We start from the raw sequence: 27,687 nt of genomic DNA on the forward strand, positions 1-27,687 counted from the left end.
GTTTTATTTTATTAGAGTAGTTGATAGTTCCTTGGGCAAGAGAAGATGGCCCAGTGCTGGGGGTTGTCTCTTGAAGTGCCTCAAGGAACAGAGACTATTCTATTTCTTCCTCCCCCACACGTCTGTTACTTGTAATACATCTTGTTAGTCTCTGCTTTCATTTTTCAGTTGTAAAGCAGTTGTGTTGTTGTGCACCCCACCACAACTGTTTGGAACACAGATGTGTTGAAGTTGAGGTAGAAATTAGTGTGGACTGCTGGTAATGGCTATATTAAAAATGCCTTTAAGTTATTCTTTATTTTATCTATGTCTGTACAGCATCTTTGATGTTTCATGAGCTCCACCAGCATTTTGCAGACCCTGCTCTTTGTTTTTAGGGTCCCTTGTAAGACCAAGAACAGCAATTTTTGTAGACTGCTGGATGGAAAGTTTTTCATGGAAAGCAAAATTCCTGTGTGGGCAGTTCGGGTTTTTTTGTTTGTTTGGTCATGTTTTGAGTTTGGAGTTTTTTTGTGGTTTTTGATTAGTGCTCTCCCCTATTCCTTGTTCATTCTCTCTGGGGATCTTGGTGGATCATGGGGATTAGCCAGAACTTTGGTGGGCTCATCTAAAAACATTCTGCTATAGAACTAAATTTGTTTTATTTGAGCCCAGTCTGATTTTCTGTTAAAAAAAAATAAATTAATACATGATAGCTTGCTGTGATATAAAACTCTATGAGTTAAGAATGTTAGAATATTTTAAATGTTTAAACCCGGGTAGTTTCAATTTTGACATGTTTTTATCTAAAGACTAAGCATGCTACAATAATCTGAGTATATGTGTATTTTGATTTTTTTTTCCTCTTTTTTTGCTTTGTTTTAATTCATCTGTGGTTCCTTTGCAGGGTAAGATTTGGTTAATAGATTTTAACCCATTTGGTGAAGTAACAGATTCCCTGCTCTTTACATGGGAGGAACTCAGCTCTGGAAAAAACTTGAAAGGAGATCAAAGTGAAGGGGAAGCAACAGAACAGGTGAGGGAGGCTGAATAACATCCAGCAGGATTTATGGCCTTATTTTTGGTTTCTTTTGCTGTTACAATCAAATTGTGATGCAAAGTCCATTGAAGTGAAGGAAGCTCCTGTGAAATGTAAACTCTTTGTAAGTAGAATCTACCTTATAGTTCATCTCAACAAGTATCACCTGCTAGTTTTAGTTGCCTGCAAGGGAATTTTTAGTTCAAACAGTACAAGTCCATGTTGCAGCTTTGACCCCATTGCAAAGAAGATGCCCTGAAACTTCCTTTTACACAGTTTTGATGCATTCCTTTCAGTTTTTCTTAAATTCTATTACTTTTCTATATAGTCACTTAAATTTCTACTTGGTTCTTGATATCTGTCATGCAGTTTCTCACGTCTCCAGTTTTATGCTTGGGGGAAGACAAGCAGAAGTTTAACTTCTGTCACCTCCTCCTCTGGAATACCCTTAGCAAAGCCTTGTCCTCTGGTTGAACTCCCAGGACTTGCAGAACAAGGCTTTCTATCCCTCTTCCAAGCCACATTTCCTCTGTAAAAACAACTTCCCATTAGTACAGAAAGGGAGGAATAGTGTTTATTTTTTGTATTCCAGCTTTTTTTTCTCACTGCATCTTGAGACAGAGTCCTCACATCCTAAAAGCCCTTGTGCAGCTGGGTAGGAGATAGGAAGTGGTGTGTTAATGGACCTTGGGAAACACTTTGTTCCTTCCTGAGGAGAGGTGGCTGGCCAGTGTGGGCTTTTCTTTATTTCCTGGCTGTTGAACTGCATTAGAGGTCCCTGAAATGACAAACTTCATTGAGCTGATTTGAACATCTGGGAGTTTCTTCAGTCCTGTGGCCCTTTCCATAACACATTGACAGGGACACCCCTCTCCAGGCTGTCCTTCAGGCCATTGCCTCTGTCTCACCCTGGGGCTGTTGCAGTATGAAACCCATTCCATGAACCCTCCTGTTAAGATCTGTGTCTCCTTTGTGAGAACACACTCCCAGTTCAGAGCTGTCTGTGGGACATGGGAATTTTCATTTTGGGATTTCTTTTTCTCGTTGCCAGATGCTTTGCGCAGTTTTCTGTAGTTCAGTCCTGGATGAAAAGTAGAATAACTTGTCTTCATGTTTCATCTGACATCCAGTCACATAATCTGGTGTAAAGTTGCTGATTTTTCTTAAAATGAAGCTGTTTATTGCAGTACAGCTGGCAGTTGCATGGCATGTCAATGTGTTGAACTGAAAATGATATCATTCTCCAAAACCTGTTGCTACAATTCAGCATTTAGAGATCTTTTTGGCCCTTTATAGAGGTTTTTTTTTTTTTCCTTCAGTAAGTAAATTGGTTGGAAAGCTTAAATTATAAATTCAGTAAGATTATAGTTGCAAATGTGTTTAAACTGTGAAGACAAATCTAGGGATTCTATTAAAAAGATTTTTCTCTATCCAGATATGTATCTAGATACCATTGCCCAAAGTTCCTTATAGCTCCATTATTACAGCACTGTCACAAGCATGAATTTATTAAATACATTAATAACTGATACACTGTAGAAACTTTAAAGTGAGGTAATGAAAGCCATTATTTGACTGTTTAACATGTTTGACATTTCAAATTGCTCCTAAGTGGGCAGAGGTTTTATAAGAAACCTACAATTTTTAGAAAGCGCAAGTTTAGTTGAGTGAGTGCCAAATAAACTCATTGGCAGTGTGACTCAGTCTCAGGAGGAGTCCCAGGAACGTTTCACATTCATGTCCACTGTTTGTTCTTGTCTCCTTCTCCAAAGGATGACCCCGTGTTCCGCTGTACCAACAGCAAAGTCACCGTCCAGCCCAGCCCCTACCTGAGCTACCGGCTGCCCAAGGACTTTGTGGACCTTTCCACAGGAGAGGATGTTCACAAATTGATTGACTTTCTAAAACTGGTAAGAAGTAGCAGGAAAAGATCTCTGACCTTCCACCTTTGTGAAATGGAAACACCAAAGTCCCTGGGTCTCTGCTTTTGTTACTAACAAAGTGTACTAAATTACAGAAAAAGCAGTGTATGAAACCATCACACAATGTTGGGTTGATTGTTTCTGAAGTGATGAAGTGCAAGCTCTTACTGCTCTCACTTCACTTAATTTTATTTTTTATGGAAAGCAATGAATGTAGTTTGACAAATCTTACTGAAGGACTGAGCTGTTTCCTTTCTTACTGAAATGTAAATATGAATGTAGTATGAATGGTAATGTGCTTTTTAAATGCCTGGAGATAATGCTTTTAACTTTTAATGTTTTAAACTTTTTTCTTTAAAAGTTACAAGACAAATGTATCAGGAAAAACCGTGATAGAGTTGTTCCTTTTTCAGTCTGCTTTCTTTGTTCTTTTAAAGCACAGTGACATGAAGACATGAGTAAGTTAGGGAAGGGAGGGCAGGTTACCTGCACCTGCCTCACTGACTCTTGCCACCACCATGATATTTTCTGGGTTTTGTATATTCCATGAGTTAATGGACTAGGCAAATCTTGTTCTTTACTGGAAATAAAATCCTATAGTTTGGGATGAGAGAGAGGGTTGATATTTTTCTCTTCCATTTGCTGAAAAATTATCTCTTACTGTTCCAAAATAATTACTTAGAAATGCAGTCACTGTCTAATCCATTGTATCTGGAACACTTGATGTGATTTATTAGTGCTCTTACTTCAGATAACTGTGTCCTAACATTCTGAACTCTCCTGTTCTGTTGACAGAAAAGAAATCAGCAAGAGGATGACTGAGGTACCCAGAAGCATTACACTGAATTACAAGCAAGAAATGTGGCAAAATCTGTATTTAGCATAACTATTAAACTATTGATTTAAAGGAAACCTGCTTTTTATAGTCTATGAAAGACCTGAAGAGCTGTTCATCCCCAGTGTCTGTTGGTTTTTAGAAAAGTGTAGGGAAGCTTTTTCAGGGAAACATGAAAGGCCAGGGTGAGTTCTCACTGGATTCCAGGTGCAAAGAAGCAACAGCCTGAGTGCAGCTGAACAAGTTCTTTCCATTTCTCATAATGTGAGGATTGATGCACAGAGCTATGCCTTTGGACTCCCCAGTGTAAATGTGGCCACACACAATGCTTGTGCAGTAACAACATGGAGCATTCTCTGCATTTAGGCACTGTCTTGCTTAATATGTAGTCACAAAGTAAAAGGAATGTACATTTTTATCTGTAGGAACCTTTTAAAATTGTGAATTTATTTTGTTTTGGGAGCACTTCTCATCCTTTATGTAGGAAAAAAAATAAAAAATGGAGAAGGGATTTTTTTTCTTAGTTACAAGGGGTGATATTTCATTTCAAATGACAGCTATAGCTGTAGTAAACTACTTAAAGTTTGAAAATTTTACATACTGGGAATTTGAAATTCTGAATGCATTTAAAGTAAAGTAATATTTTCATAGTTGCTAAAGTGAAACAAAATTCATTTAACTTCACCAAATTTTATTTCATTTTCATAGTAAAGCTTTCTTGAAACCTGTTTTTTTAACATGATTACATACTAGACATAATCTGTGACTTTAATCTACATAATTAACATCAACCTATAATTTTATATACACTCAGTCTTGTTTCTTTTGTGTCACATCTCTGAGTTTCTTAGGAAAGCAATTATTCTTTCAGCTCTAAAAATTCTGTATTTGTTTGGTACTTCATGTTTTTTGTGTAAAGGGAAGCTTGGCTAAATCTGGGGAAACAGAAGCTCTTGTTACCAATTGCTGTTGTTTGGGAGGTGGGGGAGGACAGTTTTAGGTGAATCACCAGCTGACTTTTGGATATAGGTGTTTGTATGGCATCAGTAATTTATTAACATTGTGCAGAGTCCCCATTGAAACAAAAGGACATTTGAAGAAGCTCATAACCCCTGGGAACTGGTTCCTATTTCAGACCAGTTATGTGATACTGTGTGTGTGTGTATAAAGCTGTTTGTGTTTCTTTGCCTTGCTTTTGCTGTCAGATTGGAATGGTGCTTGGTTACAATCTGTTCTTGGATGTTAAATCTGAGCTAAGTTGTTAAATTATTACCTAATGTCTTTATTTAGCTTCTGGTTTGAATGAAAACTTACTCGAGTTAAAGATTTTGCAGATTAAGAATCCACACATTGATGGAACATCACAGATGAAAGCTCCTGGAGTCAGAACAGTCTGCCCTGAGTTGAAGCATTGTTTGAAGCATTGGAACCTGCTTCTCAATAGCTTCTTGTATTCAAATTAGATTATAATAACTCAGGGCTGGGCTAGACCTCATCCTCCCATACTGCAGGAGTTTGGATTAGTATTTCTCACACTCACCAGAGGGATAATTTGAGTATAAATATCTCTAAATGGGGTAGGAACCTCAAAGTGTAAAAAGTTAACAAAGCTTTCCTCTTTGTTTTAAAGTTTCTAGCCATAAACTGTTGTGATGATCTAACCACACTTCCTTCCTTTACACAGATGATGCCCTGGAACTGCCAAAAAAATCCATAAATGCTTCTAAACCACAGATTATTGTCTTTAAAAACAAAGTCTTAGTTTAAAGCTGGAAGACAGCTTCCCACCTCTTCCACATGGACTCCACAAATTAATTTACCACTTCCTCAGCTGTCTTTGCTGAATGTTCACCAGAACATATTTGGTGATGGGACCAGTTTGCTGGGAGCCTGTGCACTCTGGAGTGTCCCTTTAGGTGGGTAGGCTGGAGTTTTTCTCCTCTGTGAAATGCTGACAGATGTCCAGCCTGAATTCATGGGCTGCTCAGCCAAGCTGAACTGCAGTTTAAAGTTGCAGAAACTTGTTCTGCTTCCTTTGGGCTAACTCCTAGTGAAGAACCTTAAAAGGCAGCAGAGCAAAAATACTGGTCCTATGTTCAGAACTGGTACAGAAACAATCCCCAATATAAAAATATGATCTGCAGGATCAGGTCTCCCAAAAATACTGGCCCCATGTTCAGAACTGGTACAGAAACAATCCCCAGTATAAAAATATAATCTACAGGATCAGGTCCCCCAAATTACCATTATCCTTACAGTCTGAATACATAATTTAGATGTACTTTGCTTTTTTCCCCAACTTCAGGTAATCAAACAGTGAATTTTATTTGGCTGTTAAATTAAAGATTCCTCTTCTAAGAGAATTTTTACTCTCTGTGTCCTTCTGATCTCCTAGGGTAATTAACAAACATTTTCCCTTTGGGGAGCTAAGGGAGCTAATGTTGGTAGATTAAAAATGCTTCAGATCAATTTTACACTGAATAGTACATGACACTTTTCTATTCCATCATAAAAGCAGTTTCTGCCTCTAGCCATCATATACAGAAATTAGAAAATACAAATTTCCAGTTGTTCAGGTCCTTGTTCATGGGATTTAATTATATCATCACCATTTGCTGAGTAAGGGCCAATTGTATACTATATATTCTTAATTATATGCTTAAAACACAGTGTGAAGATGCTTGCAGTCTCATCTAGATGACAAACAGAAGTTTTAGAGGGAGGTAACAAGCAGTCATTTTATAGAGATCCTGTGCCTGCCAAACCCTGCAGCAGTCTGGCTGTGTCTGATGGCTCCAGCAGTGAGATTCAGTTCTTGGGCTGCAGCTCTGCCAGGAGTGCCAAGGAAAAGTCCTCAGTGTTTCACAGCCAGTGCTTGTGATGTTGAATCTCCCTGAGGGGTAGTGGGGATCAGGATTGCTGTAACCCCATAAGCAGCAGTTGTGAACTTGTCCTGGTTTAGTTGAGGATTTGGAGTAATGCTTCTGTCCCTCTGGGCTTCAGACTGTCCATGCTGTTTGTTCTCTTTTGGCTCTTTCTCCAGTGTTGTCCATGTCTTTCCTCATCCCTCAGCCTCTTATTTTGATAAATATTAAGATCAGAATTGGTAAGCAGCAGCAGCAGCATGGATAATACTGAGCTGAATTTTAAAACCTCTCTCCATCCACTTTTCCCTCCCTCATACAAAGGCACTTTTTTGAGTGGTGCTCTAAAAAAATCCTTAAACTCTAAAAGTAGGGGAGAAATATCCAGGTCCAAGTCTCAATAAAATCTGCAGCACTTGTTGGATGCTGATCAGAGATTATAAAAATCCACATAACTGCATCTGACACCCTTGGCTAGCAATCTCACCTGTCTCATTGTTACATACTCACCTGGTGCTCATGTCCAGGGTGCAGAGGAGAGGTGCCCTGTGAGATGCAGTGCAGGCGCTCATTTGAGCAACAGAGACCCTTAGACACTCCTGGTTTCAGGCTTTCAGGTGAAAGGACCCCAAAACCCCTCAGGGACACTGTGGAGATGGGTAATGCATGGCACAAACCTATGTAAAAATCCTTCTGTACCTTTGTGCATGGCTGAGTTCAGCTTTCACAGACTGCTCCAAATGTGAAGTGTGGAAACAGCCAGAGAGGAGCACAGGGTGTTTGTCAGTGAGGATAAATGGCAAATCAGCTTGGCAGCTGGTCACTGATTTCACCTTAGAGGCCAGAAGTATCAATTCTGGTTGTATTTGGACACGTGTTACATTTTGTACATTAGTTCAAGAAATAATACTGAACTAAAATACATATTTTTGGCCAAGAGAAGATGGACCTGAAGTGTAACACAGAAACAGACCATGGTGCTTTTGATTCATGAAGGACACTTGCTAACACTGATACTTAATAAATCCACCTTAGCAAAAGCTTGTCTGGATGTTGAATTAACAGTGTCTTCTATTTGAATTTGATGACTTCTGTAAAGAGACAATCTCCAACTTGTGGTCATCCTGTCATTATACAGAGCTAAAATAAGACTTGTTGCCATAACTGCTATATTTTGTGTAATCTTGAAGCTTTCTCACAGACCACTTAAGCAGTTTTGTGTGATTACAGGATTTTGTAATAATAATGACATTGGTACTGCAGTAAGTCTGGTTTGGGGTTTTTGGTTCTTTCTTTTGGGGAGGGCAAACATCCTGTTACATTTCATCCTGTTACATTTCTTCATGTGAGCTCTTGGAGCTCTGGGTATCCTACCTGGCTATGAACAGTGTTTTCTGATTTCTCTAAGTCCCTCTGAGCACCTGGCCAGGCTTCTGCCAAGGATGTTTTGGCAGCTTGTAGGGAAAAGTTGCTTGGCTGGTTGGTCATAAACACTGATTGCTCAGGGCCTTTCTTCAGGGAAGGTTCCAAATTACAGCTTAACTTCCAGGAGAGATTTGTGGCTCCTAAGCAGCATTACTGTCCAAAAGAGGAAAAAAAAATCAATTCTTATTTCTAGTCTTTAGGGCTCAAATCCAGCTGGTGGAGGGGCTTGAAATTTTGGGTTCTGTCTTGGCTTCTGCTATGAAACTGTGTCCTGACAGACTGTAGCACTTCATTGATGTAAATGAATTATTCATGGCAGCTGGGACTGTAATATCCAGGAGAGAGAAGGAACATGAGAAGCTGAAACGTCTGTAAGCAGTGTGAGGAATGCACAGGAGGAGCTCAGCTCACAGGATGTGTCAGGAGTGATTGATGTGCATTTCAGTGCTTTGGAGATGAATGGCAGCACTGCATCACAGCCCTGTCTGTTGCTCAGGAAAGGCTGGGGGCACTGTGCTGAGCACCAGCTGCATTTCCAAAGCTTGGGAATCACAGAATGGTTTGGGTTGGAAAGGAATGTTGAATGCCCTCTAGTCCTCAAATGCTACCAGGAATGGGGTGCCCACAACTTCTCTGGGCACCTGTTCCTGTGTCTCACCAACTTCATAATGAAAAATTTCTTCCTTAATGTCAGTCTGAACTGATCCTCTTTCAGTTTAAAGCATGTGCCCTTTGTCCTGTCACTCCAGCCCCTGGTAAAAGTCTGTGTTTACTTTAAGCCCCTTTTAAGGACTGAAAGGCTGCAATATGGTCTACCCAGAGCTTTCCCCACCTCCCTCAGCCTCTTCTCAAAGCACAGGTGTTCCAGCCATGGCATCATTTTTGTGGCCTTCCTCTGGGTTTGCTCCAGCAGGTCCCAGATCTGGATGCAGCCCTGCAGGAGGGGTCTGAGCTGAGGGACAGAACCCCTGCCTTGATCTGCTGCCCACGGTGCTGGGGATGCAGCCCAGGACAGGTTTGGCTCTCTGGGCTGGAAGTGCACATGGCTGGCACTCGTGCTCAGTTTTTCATCCACCAGTATTTCCAAACAACACTTGAGAATCTGTTGGGAAAGTGTCTAACATGGGAAGACAGAGAGTTGAAAAGACAGAGAGTTAATAGAATTTTTTCCAGAGGACTGTTTGTATTTCAGGAGGTACAAGGTGTTGTTGTTCTGGTGTTAACTGTTCTGGGTTGCAGTCAGGCTTATTTGAAGTTTAAAACTTTAAAAGTCAGAAGTAATTCAGGTGGAAGTGGCCGTGGAGTTGGCATTTGGTGCTCTGGAGACAGCAGGGAGATGAGAGAAGCAGAATAAGGAGCTCAAAAGGCAGTTTTGGTAAGTGTGGGTGTGGATGCCTGGATCCATTTGGGAGAGGTGGGTGGGATAACTGGAGAGAGGTGCTTTTATAATGGCCCATCAGCAGTGTCCTAATGTGAAGGGAAAATGGCACAGCAAGGGCTTGTAAGGATCAATCAAAATGAAAACTGCGGAAATCTGAAGGAAAGACACATGATTAAGTGAGAAAAGATGAGAGGATGGGGAAAAAATGACAGATGATTCAGAGAAAACTGATGCTGTTAAATGTTTTCTTTACCTCACTATACTCTTTTTCCTTTTTTCAAGGAAAAGAAGAAATGAAGCAAATTAACACAATTTAGCAGAAAATTTGCTATTGGTATAAAGTCAGAGAGGGCATTGTGAGACCCCTATACATTTTATTTCAGGGTCTGTATTTTTCCATATCTTTGTTAATGGCTGGAGCAGTGAAATAAATAGCCTGTATAAAAATCCATGGCTGGCAGTGACTTGAGAATACACTCGGGCACTTTAGAGGTTTGTATCAGAATTTGAAATGGCCATAATACACAGGAAAAATGGCCTGAAATAACGAGGAGAAATTTGATAAAGGCGAGTGCAAAGAGCTGTAGTTAGGAGGAGAAATCAGACATTCGAGTATAAATGGGTGAGAGCTGGCAGAGCAGCAGTGCAGTGGGAGTGGATAAGTTACAGTAGAGACCATTAAATGCAAGGTGATAATAAGCTGTTGGGGGAGGATAAAGGCAGGTGTCATTCTGGGCTAGCAGGAGAGAGGGATGGAAAAAATGAGAGATTATTTTGTTTGATGAGAGGATGGTGCAGTGAGATGTGTCGCTTTAGGCACAGCGTTGTAAGAAATACCTGGGTCACTGGAGAGTGGCCAAGAGTGAATAAAGAATCACAGAATAATTCAAGTCAGAAGGGATTCATAAGGATCATTGAGTCTGGCTCCCTGCTCCTCACAGGACTCCCTAAAGTTAACTGTGTGACTGAGAGCATCATGCAGACCCTCCTTGAATGCTGTCAGGCTTGGTGCTGTGAGCATTTCCCCAGCGAGCCTCTTCCAGTGCCCAGCCACCTGCTCAGTGGAGAAACTTCTCCCAGAGTTCAGGCTGGGAGAGAAGGGAGATGTGGCTGGGAAATTGGGATTAAAATTTTTGCATCCTCCAAAAATTGGAGAGATCCCAGGGGAATGTCCCATGGCCTCTCTCTTTATTCTAATAAAGTAAAAGGACTCCTCTGTCTCCTTTTTGGACATAAACCTCTGGTGTTTGTGGATTCATTTTCCTAACACCCTTGAGACCTTTCCCCATCCTGGCCACCCTTCTCTGGACACACTTGAATAGTCTGGTGTCCTTCTCACATTGTCGTGCCCAGGACTTGCAGTGAGGCTGCCCCGGTTCAGGGCAGAGCAGGACCATCCCCTCCCTTACCTGCCTGGTGATGCTGTGCCTGGTGTATCCCAGGACATCCTGGCCCTCCTGGCTGCCAGAACTCATTGTTGACTCAGATTTCACTTTCCACAGTTGTGTAGATTCAGAAGATTCTCCTGAGCCTTCTCTTCTGTACATGGATCCCTCCCAGCTCTCCCTGCCTTTCCTCACAGGAGATGCTGCAGTGTCAGACATTTCTCCAAGGAGCACCCTAGAAATGATGGACGACTTTGAACTCAAATTGCTTAGAAAAAATTCCTGTAATCATGAAACATGTTTTTGTAACTGCACTGGATGTCAGGCCCTAATCCCAGAAGGAACAACTTGGCCTGTGATCCCATCTTTGGAGGCCTGTGCAGGGTAGAAAGGGGCAAACTTGCTTTCTCTGCTGTGTTCTCCAAGTTGTTGCCTGCTGTTTCTGTGACAGCAAGATGTCCCTTGTGTCCTGGTTTTGGGGTCAGGAATGTACTAAGAGCTGCCTCCAGTGCCTGCTGTTCCACAAATTCATGTTTCTTCCCATCCAGGACTGCTTAGGCACTCAAATGAGTGTTTTGGCTGATTATTGCCTGCTGCTCTTTCAGCACACTCCTGCCACTTGTGCCCTGGGCCCAGGGTCAGGAAGGACTCTGTTCTCTGGGAGTTTTTTTGCTCATGGGATAGTTCATTGTTTTCACAAGAAAATGGGATTTATTAGAAAAGGCAAAATCAGGCTTCTTAAATGTGGGAAAAGGGGCTGAGCTCTGTGCTGTTCCTAAAAGAAATCAGCTAATAAATAGAAAAGATGAGCAGGGAGAGCCCTCAGAGGAGAAAATAATCCCAGCCCTAAGGCAAGCTACAAAGAGAGTCTGGGGAATTTGCAGGACTAATGCTGATTGTGCTCAGTCTGACTTGAGACCCTTCCTCATCCTATTCCCTCCCTTCCCATGTGGTGTGAAAATGTTGGCTTTATCCAGTGAGATAACCCTCCCCAAACTTCAGATCTCACCTGGGGATGCCACATGCCCTTTCAAAGTGAAATCCATGCCGGATTTCACTGATTCAGGTGAAACCCTCAGTGCTTTCCTATCTCTTTTGGGGATGTGAATGTTCAGCCTTCTCAGCACACAGGGCTGAAGAGGAAAGGAAATTCAGCTCCAGCCCTGGGCTTGGATCTGGGTTTTCTCCCTTTTCCAGGAGGCAATGATCCACAGCAAGAAGTCAGAGTCCAGGAATAGCAGTTTGTCTCTCATAGAAACCATTTGATTGGCATCACTGAGCTGCAAAAAGCCCCGGTGGGCTTGGTGACAGATTCTGCTCGCCTGGAGACAGGCTTTTCTCTCTCTGCTCACAGCGAGGGGAAGAAAGCTCATCTGGTACCCTTTGTACTCCCATACACCTGGGAAAGGGGTAGCAGATCTTTTGGAAAGGAGATGCAGAATGGGATCATGCACGTAGAGGGAGGGAAGTGTCTGAAAGGGCTCTGTCTCAAAGGGTTTTTGCCCTTTGTGGTTTGGTGCTTTTGGAGTGTGACCGTGTTCACAGGGGTCTTAGGATGAGGGAAGAGATGAGGATCTGACTCCATGTTTCAGAAGGCTGATTTATTATTTTATTATATATATTACATTAAAACTATACTAAAAGAATAGAAGAAAGGATTTTATCAGAAGGCTAGCCAAGAATAGAATAGAATAAGAAAGAATGATAACAAGGACAGCTGTCTTGGACTCTCTGTCTGAGCCAGCTGGGCTGTGATTGGCCATTAATTACAAACAACCAACATGGACCAATCCCAGATGCACCCGTTGCATTCCACAGCAACAGATAACCATTGTTTACATTTTGTTCCTGAGGCCTCTCAGATTCTCAGGAGGAAAAATCCTAAGGAAAGGATTTTTCATAAAAGATGTCTACAACACTGGAGTGCGAATACCTCCAGAAAGGAACAACAACAACAAAAAAGTATGATGGAATCACTCATCATGGATCTTCGTTTTTAACCTAATTCGATCAAGAGCTTTCTTAAACATTTTCAGTATTTTCAAACAGGCAGCTCGATGGGGAGAGATGCCCTCAAAGCCCCTTCCCAAAGGAAAAGCTGCAGCAGTGGTTTCTGCAGCAGTGGGTAATGAATCCATGAGAAATGTGTATTGCAAATGCCCTGAGGGCAGGAACACCCTCAGCACAAATTTCTTTTATGAGTCACTACAGAAATAAACCCCCAAATTCGAGTCTGCACAAGCCCTGCCCACATTCTGCTACCTTGCAGGTAAACAAAATGAGTTTGAGACAGAAACATTAAACTGTCAAAGAACTTCGACACTGTACACTTTTAATTTGCTTTGGATGACCCTTTTTTCATGGAGAAGACTTGGAAATAAGTGCTAATGAGTGCTAATTGCTGCTTTTCCACCAGTCAGGCCCGTATAGCCCTAAGCAGTGATTGATGGCGGCTCCTTCCAGTGCCTGTGATTTATTTACAGGCTAAGCCATTAGAGAAGCACCATGGATTTCTAAATAAAATTTTCGACATCTTAAATACCTTGGCAATCAGTAACAGAACCAGTTTTTTACATCTGGCTCCTCAGATCATGCTCAGCATTTCTCCTGGTATTTTAGGAAAAAGGGTTTTTCAAAGGGTTTTTCATTCTATTTTTCCCTAAAATAGAATTTTTTCATAAATCCATGAGCATCTGAGACCCTCCCTGCACACAGCCTCTGCCATGTGCATTCGAGGAGGAAATTGGAGCACTGACCAAGGATGGAGTTTGCTCCACACTGGGGTCTCAAGGTGGAGAACAGAAACTGGTATGTAATATTTGGGCACCTGGTTCCCATTTTTCTTATTCTGCCTGAGATTCTTCCAGGTATGGAATCAGTTACTGCAGTTGCTGTTAATTTCTTAAGCAAAAGATTATCTGCTTCTCTTTAATATGGACCCACAATCTTTAATTATGCTGTTTTAATACATATAGCAAAGATAATTCTCCTTAATTATTACCTTGAGCACATGGCTGCAAATGCTGCTCACATATATTTTTATTTTTTTTTAGTAGGAAATCTGCATTAGTCCTAAATATTGAAGTGTTTTTCATTATTGAGGGTGCTAATAAGTTACTCAACCTACAGCTTTCATGTGTCAGGAGATCAGGGCTGTATTGACTTCATGGTTGCAAAGCCTTCCTTAAATTTAATATGGGGAGAAAACAGGACTCAACCCTGAAATTAATTAACCTGAGTTGTTGCAGACACCTGCAACTGCCACGTGTGAACATCAGTCTGGTGTCTGACATTTGTGGCTAGAGAAGAGGTTTCTGTTGGGAATGGCATTTGCCAGCTGCTGGGAACATCTGGAGCTGGGAGCAGCATCCTGGGCTGCTGCTGGAGCATCTTCAGCCAGGACTTCTGACTTTCCATGTGTCAGGAGCTCCTCCCTGGGCTCTGTGCCCACTGCAGGGCTCTGCTGTCACTATAGGACATGAAATAACACAACATGGACACACTGTTGTTCTTAAAGTGGAAAAGGGAAGTTTATTTTTTTACTCCAACGTTTATAGATATTTGAAACTGCCACTGGATTGGAGGGTGAAAGTGTCACCTCTCCAATGACACTGGACAAACAGTTTATTACATTTCTCTTTTTCTATTGAAAAATGCAAAACAGTAAGTTATTTGTTTGAAATATATAAGTTGTGTATTTCTCACACACAGAAAGCGTGTGAGAAAGTTCGTTACAAGAATGTAAACATCAGAAATTTTAAATAAATCTTAAAAAATTAGGGTGACAATGTCCTTCAGCAGCAGGAGCCTCCTCACCACCCTTCTCCAGGCTGGAAGGAGCGTGAAGAAAAGGCGGAGGCTCAGTGGCAGGATGAGTGTGTTACACAGAGATTCAGGCTGGAAAAGGATGCTGTAAAACATGGGGAAATAGTGGCTTCCAGCCTTTCTCAATCACAGAAGCCTTTCCAGCAGAAGTGCAGTAGCTCAGATGAGAAATTGGTGCTGCTTGCCTTGGTCACCCCTTACAGGCACCTGAGATTGCATCCATGGCCTCCAGGACTCTGGGGTGATGGGCTGAAAACCACAGCTAAAACCAGGAAAAAGGAGGTCTTTCCTAATGGGATATCCCTTTGTAGCTTGCTTTTATCTGCTGGGGTATCCTTTATGGGAGTCAGGACTTGCAGCACCCAAAGAACCCCAAACTGGGCAGGGAGAGCATCTTCATGGGCAAGAACTGCAGGACTGAGTGTCCCTGTAGCAAAGGGACCAGAAGGAGCCAAAGCAGAGGATAAAACAAAGAAACCCAGTAAATTGTTCTGCAAATAGTAGGAAAACAAATTCTGGTTTCCAAACCTCCTCAGTAGCTGCACAGAGTGCCTTGCATTGAGCTCATCCTCAGACTTCTCTGTGTCCCTCATCCATGGGCAAGGCTCAGCCTCCTGTGGATAATCTGGAGCTGTGCCTGGGCTCTCCAGGGCTCTCTGGTCAGCTGGAAGGACAAGCAGAACCTGCTGCCCTTACACTGCTGCTCATTAGGGGAGGCACTGGTTCCACACTCTCCTTGTGCTCTCCCCAACCACTGTTTGTCACAAAACCTGCATCTGTTTGATGTATTTGATTTTTAGCTGTCAAAATTGATAGGAATGGGCCACTTGTGGGCACAGATGGAGACAGAGAAATCACAAAAGCCCTTGAGGTTAAAATGTGGGGTTTGTTTTGCATCTCAACACCTGGACACACCTTTCTCCCTTCCCTATCTCCCACTGGAGTTGCATCCATCATTCTGCCCCAGTCCTGTGTGCACAGAGCTGGTGCTCAGCCCATAACATTTTACAGCGTTTCCATGAGCCTCCATGTTGAAGATTGCAATGCAAGATGTTTTCCATTACCATCTGTATGGCAGATTACCTTTGTCAGGTGGGCAGTTTGCCTTTGAGTGACCACATTCACACCTCCCTCGGGAGGGGACCTCTGCTGATAACAGCTATTGAATGTCCCTGCATGACTGATAAGAACTATAACATCCCATTGTGAGATGTGAGCCCAGAGGGAGGAGCCAAGCATTGCTACCCAGATATAATCCAGAGGTTTTGAGACACCAGCACAGCTTCTCCACTGGATTTCCCAGAGGAACAGCAGCTGCCTCTTCTCCCACTGGATCTTCAGAGGAAGAATACATCCTTCTCTACAGATCCCCCTTGCTCCAACAGAACCACCCCTGACACTGCAGGAGGACTGCAGCCACAATTCCAATGGGACTGCCACCAACACCCTGACCCACAGGGTGTCAGGTTGGGTTCTGACTCTGTCAGTGTTGTTCTAGTATTGTTGTACTGCATTGTTTATTTTATCCTTTTATTTTTTTCCTTTTCCCTATTGAAGAACTGTTATTTCCTGCTCCCATATTTTTGCCTGAGAGCCCCTTAAATTAAAATTTATAGCAATTCGGAGGGGTGGGGAGGGTTTACATTCTCCATTTCAGGGGAGGCTCCTGCCTTCCTTAGCTGACTCCTGTCTTTCCAAACCAAGACACTCCAACAGCTTGTTAAATAGGATAATCCTGGCTGCATGCTTCCTACAAATGCTTCCATTCATAGATCCAGCACTTGCTTCTCCTAATTAAAGGCAATTCTCCCAGTTTGGATACATTTTGCCATCAATAAAGTGAAAGACATCTTTAAGTAAGAAACCCAAAATACTATAAGAGGAGATAAGGAGATAATATCATACCTGCTATCTTCAGAATGTTGGGTTTCCACACTAATTAAAGTACAATCTATGACATTTAGATCCTAGCCTATACAATTTTCTTCTGATTTGATGATTTTTCTTACAACAGCATTCAGGTCTATTAATTTTTTTTTTTTTGGTACTGTAAGACCATCTTTTGGCAAAAATAAACATAATGGATTTGGGGAAAATTCAGACAATTATTTAGTGCTTCAGTAACTACAGGCTGAATTTTGTGAAATGTCACATTCCTGTAATTTGATATTCTGATGATGTTCATTAGGTTTAAGAGGGATTGTAGAGGAGAAATGAAAGTAAGGGACAGAGAGTTACTAGAATGGAATATAAGGGTAAAAATGAAGACTGAAACTAGAGATGGTTAATTCAATCCAAGCAATGTTTATGTATAGTTTGACCTTGCTTAGGATTTTTATTGAACTGGATCTTGTTGTAGACAATGACACAGTACATTTTGCAGTGATGAATTTCTAATTACTGAGCTGAGCTTTTCCAACAGCCACATTTCCTGCAAGTTGCATATAAACCTAATTATTCCAGGTTCGGTACTCTGACATGAAAAAATTAAAAAGCAAGCATAAAATATGTGTTATTGCCAATATCCTTGCAGTTATGCACCCCTAGGGCAGTGTGAGGTGGCTCTTTGTTGCAGCCTGTGTGTTTTAGCTGTGCCTGGGCTGTGTGGGAGGAGATGGTTTACGAATGTGTGCAGGGCTTCGTGCACAGTTATGCAAGAGCCTGGTTCCGAAACAGAGGAATCCCAGGAAACACAGAGGGAACACAGCACACCCACCCTGGAGAGCCAAAACCCCCTGCAGGAACCTCACACCTTCTCCAGGATTCATTCCCAAGGGGGAATGAGGAGTGTTGTGTTTGTGGGGTGTTCTGTGGTAGGAAGGGAGGAATGATGAATCTGTCTCTATGTTCTCAGAAGGCTAATTTACTATTTTATGATACTATATCATATTAAAGAATACTGTACTATACTATAAAGAATACAGAAAAGATACTTACAGAAAGCTAAAAAGATAATAATGAAAACTCCTGACTCTCTCCTGAGTCCTGACACAGCTTGGCCCTGACTGGCCAATAAGTCAAAATAGTTTACAGCAGAAACCACTGAGACAATCACCAGCTGGATAAACAGTCTCCAAACACATTTTACATGCGAGCAAAACACAGGAGAAGCAAATGAGATAAGATTTTGTTTTCCTTTTTCTCTGAGGCTTCTCAGCTTCCCAAGAGAAAATCCTAAGCAAAAGGATTTTTCAGGAAATATGAATGTAACAGAGGAGAAGGGAGCAGATTTACATGGTACTGTGCTATGTGATGTAAATGAATGCTGCAATAATCCAATTTATTTGCACAGCTGGAGGTCCAAAGACCAAAGACTCTGGGAACTGACCTGTCCTCAAGGTTGAGAGTGAACATGCTACAAAGGTGATTCCTGGTGCAGTGGTATATAAGGAAAAAAAAAAAAGGGCAGGAAAAGCAAGCAAGCAAAACATATTTTCAGTCTTAAGTGATTGATTTGGTCCTCTGTGCTTGATCAGGCAAGTTAGGTGTGGCTGGAGCCAACTTCTGCTCTGGAGAGGGATAGAGAGCAAACAGAGGGAGCCAGAAGTCCCCATGCCCAGAAATCCCCATGCCCAGGTAATGAAGGCCAGCTAAGCAATGGCCACATCCCAGAAGTTGGTGCTGTGCTGGAAGAGGCTGCCAAAGCAAATTTGCTAAGGGAATGTGTTTTGTGTTCTCTTTTTGCAGCCCTCAACAGCAGTTTCAGAGCTTCTGGCTTAGACTGGCCAGGGGCTGGCCTCAGGTACAGGTTTTTGGCAGCACATCAGTGTCTGGGTGTGAGCTTGCTCCATGTTGTGGCATCTGGGACATCTCACAGAGGTTTGTCACTCCCACAGGGGCAGGGGTGGGCTGAACCCCTCACTTCGGTGTAAGGGGATACAGGATGGGTAAATGAAGGCGGTGTAGAATGTAATCTTATCCCCCAAAGAGTTGCAGCTGGAGCAATTACTAAAGATTAGGAGCAGGCCTGATGCTAACAGGCCAAAGCTGTAGCCAATAAGAAGAGTGTTATGGAAGAGTGGATTGGTGGGAACTGGAGTCAGGTGGCTGCTGTGAGGACAAGGAAGAGTCAGTGCCTGGAGGAGATGCCTGCAAGAAAATATCAAGGAGGTACAAAACTCTGGCAATATGGAACCCTCGTAATGTACTGACAATAGAACTCTTGCACTCTAATGACAACAAATGGACCTTTATTTACCCACACTGTGTCCCCCTGCACTTTGGGGTGTTGCAGTGGCTGCTCCTCAGAGCAAGGCCAGCTACACCACTCTGGAGCAAAGGCTCACCCTTGGCACTGCTGCTTCTCTGTGGCTTCTCCTGCAGCACCAAACCTGTGTGCAAAGGTCTCGGGTGTGTCAGAGCAGCTTTTTACCTCTACCATCCCTGTCACAGCTCCTGAAGCCTGTTTGGGAGCTAATAAGAGCAGTTTAATATCAGCCAATAACCTAACAATTGCCAAAAGCTAACTGGGAGAAGCAGATATTCTCTTCTGGCTATGTCTGAAACCTCTGCAAATCTTACAATTTCATCTTTGTCTTTTTCATGCTCAGAGGCTGTGGGCTGTGCACCTCTGTGCCTTCCTTCCCCTTTCCCACACTTCCCTCATTGCCTTCCACAGAACCACTTCTGCCCTGCAAACTGAGCTTCACTGAATTGCATCCACAGCTCATTAGGGGCTGCCAATCCATCCAAGGGAGCACAAACCCAATATTTCTTGTGAAAAACCATTAAAGCCAGAATGGTGAAGAAGAAGGACACCCACAGACCTGCTCACAAGGCTTGTGCTGGGCTGAATCTAAAAGACCCCTTGATTTAGCACAGCTTTGAGCAGCCAATGTGTAGGGCTGGCAGCAGATCCCCACCCTGGGGAGAGATCTCAGCTCTCACAGCAGAAAGGCCCCATGAAGAGGCTGTGAAAATGGAGATTTCAGGCTTAGTTCACAAACCTGATCTCAGATTTTATGGGAGTATGAAAAGCTTTCACATGGGCGTGTTTTTTTCCGTCTTTCATAAATATAATGATGTTGCACCAGCTGTACTGTTTTTCTCTCTGAAGAAGTACTAAATCATTAAAGCAGCCACAGGTTTTAGATACTCACAATCCAATGATTTTTTAATAAATGCTCTTGGTTGTGTAATTTCTAATAGAACAGTTATTCTGCATCAGCCCTGTGGGAGTCTGCATCAGGTACAGCCCTTGAGGTACTAAAGCATCACCATCCTTAGAAATGTTCTAAAACATTGGGAAAACTGGATGGGGTCTATAAAGAAATACTGATCCTTGCTGAGCCAAACTCCAGCACAGTTTCCTGGGGCTGTAGGCACAATAATTCCAGAGCTCTGGAATTATATATGGCAGCAGCAGCAGCAGGACTTTTCCTGTAGTGTGTAATGAGTGCATGGGCAGCACTTGCAGCCCTGCCTCCCTTGGGGAGCAGATCAGGGGGATGCCATTTCACTGTCCCTGCTGTGAGAGCTGGGCACTCAGGATAAAGCCAAAAAACCCCCAACTTTTGGACTTTTCAGTCAAGAGTGTAGGAAACGAGTCATTCACATTTTCAGTTGTGCGGAGAAAGAGGAAATAAAAAAAATATTTTCTCATGGTTAGAAAAAGAAATTGTAATTTTATGCATTAGGAGAGAGCTGCCAACAGGGTTTAGACTTTCTCCATAAACAAAAAAAGTTGCCTTTCAGATACATGCTAAGGAGCACATTTGTTTCCACTGCTGTATCTTCTCTCATTGATAACCCCCTGAAGAACCATGTTCTCTGCTGATAGAAATCAGCACAGCTCCAGAGCTAAACCCTCTGAGATGCTGCCCAGAGCCTTGCAGGCAGAAGAGATTCAAAGAGCAGCACTGTGGCTCTGTGAGCACCAGCTGAAGGTGGTGGGGAGGAGGGAAGGTGCAGGAAATGGTTTTGGGAAGCAGCTCATGTTTATCTCGGTGCCACCTGGGGCAGCTCTCCATGCAAACCAGGATGTTTGCATAAAAAACAAACCTCAGGCCCTCATGCTGATCTACCAAGCACCCAAACTGTGCTGCACTGAAACAATCTGCTCAGGATGCATCCTTCCCCTTCTCCCCATGACAGAGCTCTGCCCCAAGACCTGGCTGGCTCTGGCATCATCCTCTCCAATGCTGGTGCCAGGGCATGGTCAGGAGGGTGCTGGGGCCACAGCTGGTGGCTCATGCTTTCAATTTATCCATGCAAAGTTTGAAAAAACAACAACAACAACAACAACAAAAAAAAAAAAAAAAAAAAAAATCCTTTTTTTACTTTTTCTGTGCAATGCCACACACTGTGTATAAAAAAGCCTTTGCTCCCTGACTTTGCTCCTCCTATTATGTGATGATCAAAAAGGTGATGTTTTTACCCCAAGGCGTTTCCAGGGGACAAGAGGAGCCAGCTCATATAAAGCAATCCTGGTTGGAGAGGCCTGCTTCATCCCAGCTGCAGAATTAGGATGATGTTTGCTGTAGCTCTTGCAGCAAAGGAGGCCTGGAGGCAGAATTTTGAGGGAACTGGTGAATGAGGAATGTTTTTGGGAGTGTGACTCCCTCAGGGTGAAGCAAAGCAAGTCCTTGATTTCTCAGTTCAGCACAGGGCACATCAAGGCACAAACAGGCTGTGTGAGAGCCTTTTGCTGTGGCTAATGTTGGTTTAGCATCAATAAGTAACAGGGTGGCAGAGCGTCCCTAGCAAGGCCCCACTGCCAGGACATTGAGCAGAAAAGATGCTTCCTTGGATGTAAATTCATTTTACCAAGACTGAAAATAGCCCAGCCAAAGAAGCTCATAATGGTGAGTGAGTGCATTGCTAGAAAAGGGGGAGAATGGGTAGAAAAGTGTTTATCTTAAAAATTACAGAGCAAGAAAGCAGAGTCCTTTCTGCCATGCTGAAGAGCAGGACTGGGAAGGTGTGAGAGCCCTTTGGGTGCCCACACAGCCAGACTTTACCAGGACTGGGCAGCCAAGGATGGAAGAAATGCTGAATTCTGTCCCAAGAAATGTTTTCTTACTAAATTTTAATTAACCTTCCCAAAATGTCTCTTGTTCCTGTACAGTATGTAAAAGGCAATGGCCATTACAAATATCTCTATATTTCTCTTTATTTAGGTCCTTGCACTTCTGCAGTTTCCACCACTCCAGACTGGGTACAGCTGTATTTTGAATTCTCCACTGGAATTTTACCACTATCTTGCTGCATTGGCTTCAAACTGACATTGGAGAAGGGTTGATGATGGTGATGGGCCACCTTCAGACCTGCTGGTCATTGCTTGGCACTTGGAATGATGAAGTTGGGAACCATCTGGATAAAATCAGGATGTGAATTTGCCTGGTATTAAACTGCCTCAGCCACAGTTTCTACCATATATCCTATATATCCCATATATCCCATGAGGAGAAGCAGTCCCAAACTGACACCCACAAGATCTGCATCCACTGCCCCCACACCACAGCCACCCCTTGGGGTTTTTTTAATAAAAATTGCCACTTAACAGGAAAATATTACCCCTGCTCATACCCATGCATGCCCACGTGGGTATGAGCTTGGTTTTTCCAAATTAATCCACACTTCTCTTAAGGGACAAGGCAAGGAGAACTTGTTGTTTTTCTTATGACAGCATAGAGGCAGATGAGGGAGGAATATTAAGAGGAGTAACAAAAAGATAGGAAAGAAGCAAAACCAGCCCTTTTTCCCTTCACATAGTATAGACTCTGAAGGCAACCATTCTGTACCAAAAAGGAACCCTTTTTTTTCCTGACTGGGAGGTGCTTTTTAAGGAGAGCAAGGCACTGTGAGTGTGAGTGCAGAGGGTCCTCCTGGAAGAAGAAGTGGCACAGAGCTGGGGGATGTGAAGCAGTGGCAGGGCAGATGGGGCTGTTGTGCTGGGAGACAACAGGAACAATAAACGAGCCTGTGTTGGTTCAAAAACATCACAGATGTGGCTGTTCCAGGCCTGCTGGTGCAGTGGGTTCCTGGAACTGTTTGTCTGAACATCCACCCTGTGTGCTCAGCCCCTGACAAACACAGAGCAGCCCAGGGTACAAGGAGACCCATGTCACAGTGCTATGAGACATCAAGCTGCATCCCTCTCCAGGAGAATGGCAGGCATTTCTGGAACAGCCCTTTTCATTAACTAAAGGAGCTCTCGCTGAAAAATAACCCCACCTGCTCTAAACTTAATTTTCCCATTTGGTGCATAAATTAAGAGTCAAATAAACTGGGTCAAACAGACTCTGATATTCAAGGGTTTTAAGGAAGAAGCAACAGCAGGTCTAGCACAGAGTCTAGCTTAGATGCATTTTGTTTTTCCCAGGCCTTCATCCACAGCTTGATTTCCCAATTGTTCCACTCTGGCAGGGAACAATGGTTTCATCTGCACAGCAGATATACCCAAAACCAAGGCTGAACATGAACAGTGCGTGCACAATCTCCCAGAAGTCTGAAATCTGAATCTTTCCAAACAGACCCTGCATGTTTGGTGGTGTTTGTTTTCCCAAGTCAGCAGAAAGCTGGAAGCAAGTGTACAAGGGTAGGATGAGCTCACTCTAATTCCAAGGCTCTTCTCCCACTGGTGAAGCCATCTGCCCATAGATCTGTGATTATCTGGGTTCAGGTGTCTCTGTCAGGTACAGACCCTCCTGTCAGCTCCTCATCATTTGACCCTGGCCTAGCACTCCTAGTTAAGGCTGATTAAGGTGAAAACCAGTTGTATGACATTCCTGTGGTGCACACAATCCAGCTGGATGAGGCAGGATAATGTTTCCAAGGGTCTGCAGTCTGGGCCATCATCAGTCTTGAAGTGACCAGGCTTTGAGCATGACAGCTTACATGGGAGATCCGCTGGTGGACATAATCACTTCTCTCTGTGATTTTTTTAAAGCATAGAAGTAGCTGACAACATTAGCTGACAACTGGATTGCTGACATCCAAAACTCAACCTGCTCATTGGCTTCTGAGGGTGGAAATGATTCAAGTCAAACCACGACTGCAAATGACACTGAAGTGTCCTGGATTGCCAAGCAAGTTGTATTCTATTTGCTATCTGTATGGCAGCTGTCTTCTGTTCAGGGGGCAGTTTTCCTTATCTCTTCCACACCCACTCCTCCCTCCAGGGAGACATCTGCTGATAACAGGCCATTGAATGTCACTGCATGACTGATAAGAACTACAGCATCCCATTGGGAGATGTGAGCCCAGAGGGAGGAGCCAAGCATTGCTACCCAGATATAATCTGGAGATTCTGGAACACTGGCATGGCTTCTCCACTGGATTTCCCAGAGGAACAGCTGCCTGTTCTCCAGATTCCACAGGATCTTCAGAGGAAGAATACACCTTTCTACAGGATCCCTGCTCCAACAGAACCACACCTGGCACTTCAGGAGGGCTGCAGCCACAATTCCAAATGGACTGCTGCCAACATCCTGACCATCAGGGTGTCAGGTTGAGTTCTGACTCTGTCAGTGTTGTTTGGTTTTACTGCATTGTTAATTTTATCTTTTTACTTTCTTCCCTAGTAAAGAACTGTTATTCCTGCTCCCCCTTTTTTTTTTTTTTTTTTTTTTTTTTTTGCCTGAGAGCCCCTTAATTAAAATTTTATAGCAATTCAGAGGTAAGGGGTTTACATTTTCCATTTCGGGAGAGGGTCCTGCCTTCCTTAGCAGACACCTGCTTCTCCAAACCAAGACATGAAGCTAACAGGCCCTGATACTTTAGGAAGTTGGGCAGCTGAGGTTCATGCCTCAGTTCTCCTACAGAATGTCCACCAAGGTCCATGTTGTAAGGGAAACTTTTGCTCAAGTATTTGAAGTCTTACCATGAAGATGGAACCAGGGCAGAACTTGCTCTCCAGCAGGCCAGCTCTAAAGTGTGGTTAAACAGGGACAAAACAAAGGTCACATAGGACAGAAAGCTTTGGGTTTTAGATCTTATCTGACTACACAGGCACTGGAAACACACAGACAAGATAAAACACAGCTCAGTCCCACTGAAAATGCAACCCATGGGAGCAAAGAGTGGCTGGATTCCTGTCTGGTGGGAGGGTGATCAGCTGGGAGATGCAGTGTGTGGAGAAAGACAAAAAGCACAACTCCATTTAGGATGTGGGAGAGGAAGGAAGATAAGGGGAGAGGAAGGAATGAGGATGCAGTCAGGTGGTGTCCTCATGAGCACAGAGAGGTGGTGGGAATGCAGATTTACAAAGGGCACCACAGTTTAATTAATGTCAAATAGAGTGAGATGGAAGAACAGCTGGTGAAGAGATGTAACATTCACTCCAGGCTTTTGGTCAAAATGACACAGGGACTGAAGCTCAGGTGTCCATGGAAGGGTGTGTCAAGGCCCATGAGCTTCAGTGAAACTAAACCAGATTAAAACATGCCAGTGACTGGGATGATGGGGCCACCAGCTTCTCTGCACCTCAGTTTCCCCCTCAGTAATGAGGATGATGATGATGCTTATCAAAGAGCTTGCAGTGAGGATAAATCAAGGCAAGAACCTTGATGGCAAATAGGACAGAGACCATCATATTCCAGCAGAAATTACCCCAAAATTGAGGTGAGGAGCCTCTTTGTGACAGCTGCTGGGGTTTTTATGTGCCTGTAGAGCAGAGTGCTCACAGCAGCCACTGCTCATAGCCCTGTGCATGTGTGGGAGATGAGGGAAGGCAGGCAAAAAATAACCTGTGAGGGCTTTGTTCAGCCCATAGTTGACTTGAGGGACAGTTTGGCAGCTTGATGATATGGGGGAAAAGTGGGTATTGCTAAATGAAAGGAGCAAAGTTGGATAAAGCATTCTGGCTTTCCTCACTTTTTATGCCCATGCAAAGTTAATTAAGGGAGAGTGCCTAAAATATGCCATTCAATTAAATGAGATTTCAAAGACCACAAAGTGAACTCCAGTTCCATCAGAGAGAGACATCTGCATTGTGGCACAAGGCTTGGAGACCCAGGTTTGATTAAACACCTTGTAACAACCTTTGTGGGGCTGCAGCTTTTACAACAATTAGGTGAAAGCACATTTTTTCAGCTGAATTATAGAGCTCTGAAAAATGAGGTTCACCTTTCTACTGAGAACCTGTCCCTCACCATCAAACTCTGCCTAACTCGCCCTCTGGAGATGCTTTCACAGTCTGCTCACATCCCAGCAGGCATGGATTGGCACAGTTGGAAGAATCTCACCACCTGACTCTGGCCATGGCATCCTGAAAGTCAGGAAGTCCAGTAAAACTTTCCAAAAACTGTTTGATTTTGCTAAACACAGGCAACTTCTCTTTTCAGTTCTGGCACTGAATGAGGCTTTTGGCTACAATTGCAAAATTGGATCTCTTCTTTGCTTGGCAGCTCATCTGGTCAATTATGTTGTGCAAATGGAGAATGGCTTGCAAAAAGTGGAGGGCACAGCTTTAGCCCCTGAGCAGCTTCAGCTGAGCTCCATCACTTGTTTGCTATGGGGATGTTTGCTCTGTGCAGAGCAAGGCAGTGATTAAGCCTGGATCCAAAAGTTCATCCCAGGTTTGCAGTTGCTCCATGGGTAATGCCTGGTCCTGTGAACAGGATTAGTCCCTGTGTTAGTTGTGCCCTGTCAGTGCAGGTCTGAGCTCTGATATTGACCCTCCATGGAGGAAGAGCTGAGCTCCAGGCACAGCCCAGGGCAGTCCTGATGTCCCTGCTCTGGAGAAAAGAAGCTCCCATGCTTTCCATGCTTTTTCTGAAGCAGCCACTGAATTTGGGGTCTGTCTGCCAGGGAGCACTCTGACATGGCCCAAACTCATTGCAAAATCATGTTTTATGTACAGAAAAGAAATTCAGATTTGAATAAGCTCATGCTTGTGGTGTTTGTGAGGATCCCCAGGATGAGGTGAGAGATGAGAATCTGACTTCAAGTTCTCAGAAGGCTGATTTAATATTTTATGATATTACATTATATTAAAGAATGTTATACTAAAACTATACTAAAGAAAGAGGATACATCAGAAGGCTTAGCAAGAATGATCATGAAATCTCGTGACTGACTCCTCAGTCTGACACAGCTGATGGTGATTGGTCATTAATTAAAAACAACTCACATGAAACCAATCAAACATTCACCTGTTGGTAAACAATGTCCAAGCCACATTCCAAAGCAGCAAAACACAGGAGCAGCAATCAGATAATTATTGTTTTCATTCCTCTCTGAGGCTTCTCAGCTTCCCAGGAGAAAATCCTGGGCAATGAGGATTTTTCAGAAGACATCATGGTGACACATGCTTATGTAAAACTCTACTTTCCCCTTCCGAGCCAGTGGTTCCCCTTTCTCACATAGCTCCTCTTTACCCATTAGTGTTTTTTCCCCAACCTCTTCATGAACTTTTAATTGGTCCCACCCTGGATTTGAGGGTCTCCAGCTTCCCGTGGCCTGCCAAGGTCCAACGAGCTTTTTCAGGCTGGAAGAGGACAGGATACACCCAGGAACATTTCTGTCCCATTTCCATTGTCACCCCTGCAATGTAACCCCGCTGCAGCCCTAAATAAAATATTGGGATGGGGAATCTGCCCATTAATAAAAACTGAACCACCTCTTTTGGGTTGATTTGGGCAACAGGACTCTGTTTTGGCTCTTGTCCCATGTGCCCTTCACTGGCTGTTGGCACCGTGCTGCTCCTTGCATGGGAGTGTCAGCCTGGACTTAATGTGGTGACTGAAGTTAATTAGCAAAGCTCCTTCTCCCATCGTTATTCAGCAACATTAATGTCTGTGGCAGGAAAGAACAAAATGAGCCAAGTTCATTTCTCTCCTGTGAAAACTCCGGAAAAATAGCCATGTTCACCAAATGGGAAAAAGAGAAAATGAGGAGATAAAAAAAATTTAATTTCCAGCTTCTAAGAGGACCTTACCAATAACAATATAAAAGATAGCTGAGTGTTCTGCTTAAATGAAAAAAATTATTACTTCACGGGCAAGTGAGTGGTTTTCCATATCTCCTTCCCCTGCTTCTGACATTTAATTTTTTTTCCTCCACTTTTATTATTTGAGTCCAATGGTGTGG

General features: G+C 43.2%; 1 protein-coding gene and 1 long non-coding RNA gene across 2 annotated transcripts in view; both read left to right on the forward strand.

Moving 5' to 3' along the window:
* The window catches only part of CDC123 (cell division cycle 123), a 33,253-nt gene extending 29,401 nt beyond the window's left edge, over positions 1–3,852 (forward strand). The window contains exons 11-13 of the mRNA XM_063153727.1: positions 887–1,015; positions 2,791–2,928; positions 3,736–3,852. Coding sequence (XP_063009797.1) covers positions 887–1,015; positions 2,791–2,928; positions 3,736–3,762 — 294 coding nt within the window. The 3' untranslated portion in view covers positions 3,763–3,852. The remainder of the gene's footprint in view (positions 1–886; positions 1,016–2,790; positions 2,929–3,735) is intronic.
* Positions 3,853–18,380: 14,528 nt separating this feature from the next.
* On the forward strand, positions 18,381–24,195 carry LOC134417951 (uncharacterized). The gene is made up of 3 exons (XR_010027645.1): positions 18,381–18,474; positions 21,774–21,996; positions 23,546–24,195. It is a non-coding gene; the product is annotated as an uncharacterized LOC134417951 (long non-coding RNA).
* The last annotated feature ends 3,492 nt before the right edge of the window (positions 24,196–27,687 follow it).

The sequence above is a fragment of the Melospiza melodia genome, chromosome 4, assembly GCF_035770615.1.
Source record: "Melospiza melodia melodia isolate bMelMel2 chromosome 4, bMelMel2.pri, whole genome shotgun sequence".
NCBI lineage: Eukaryota > Metazoa > Chordata > Aves > Passeriformes > Passerellidae > Melospiza > Melospiza melodia.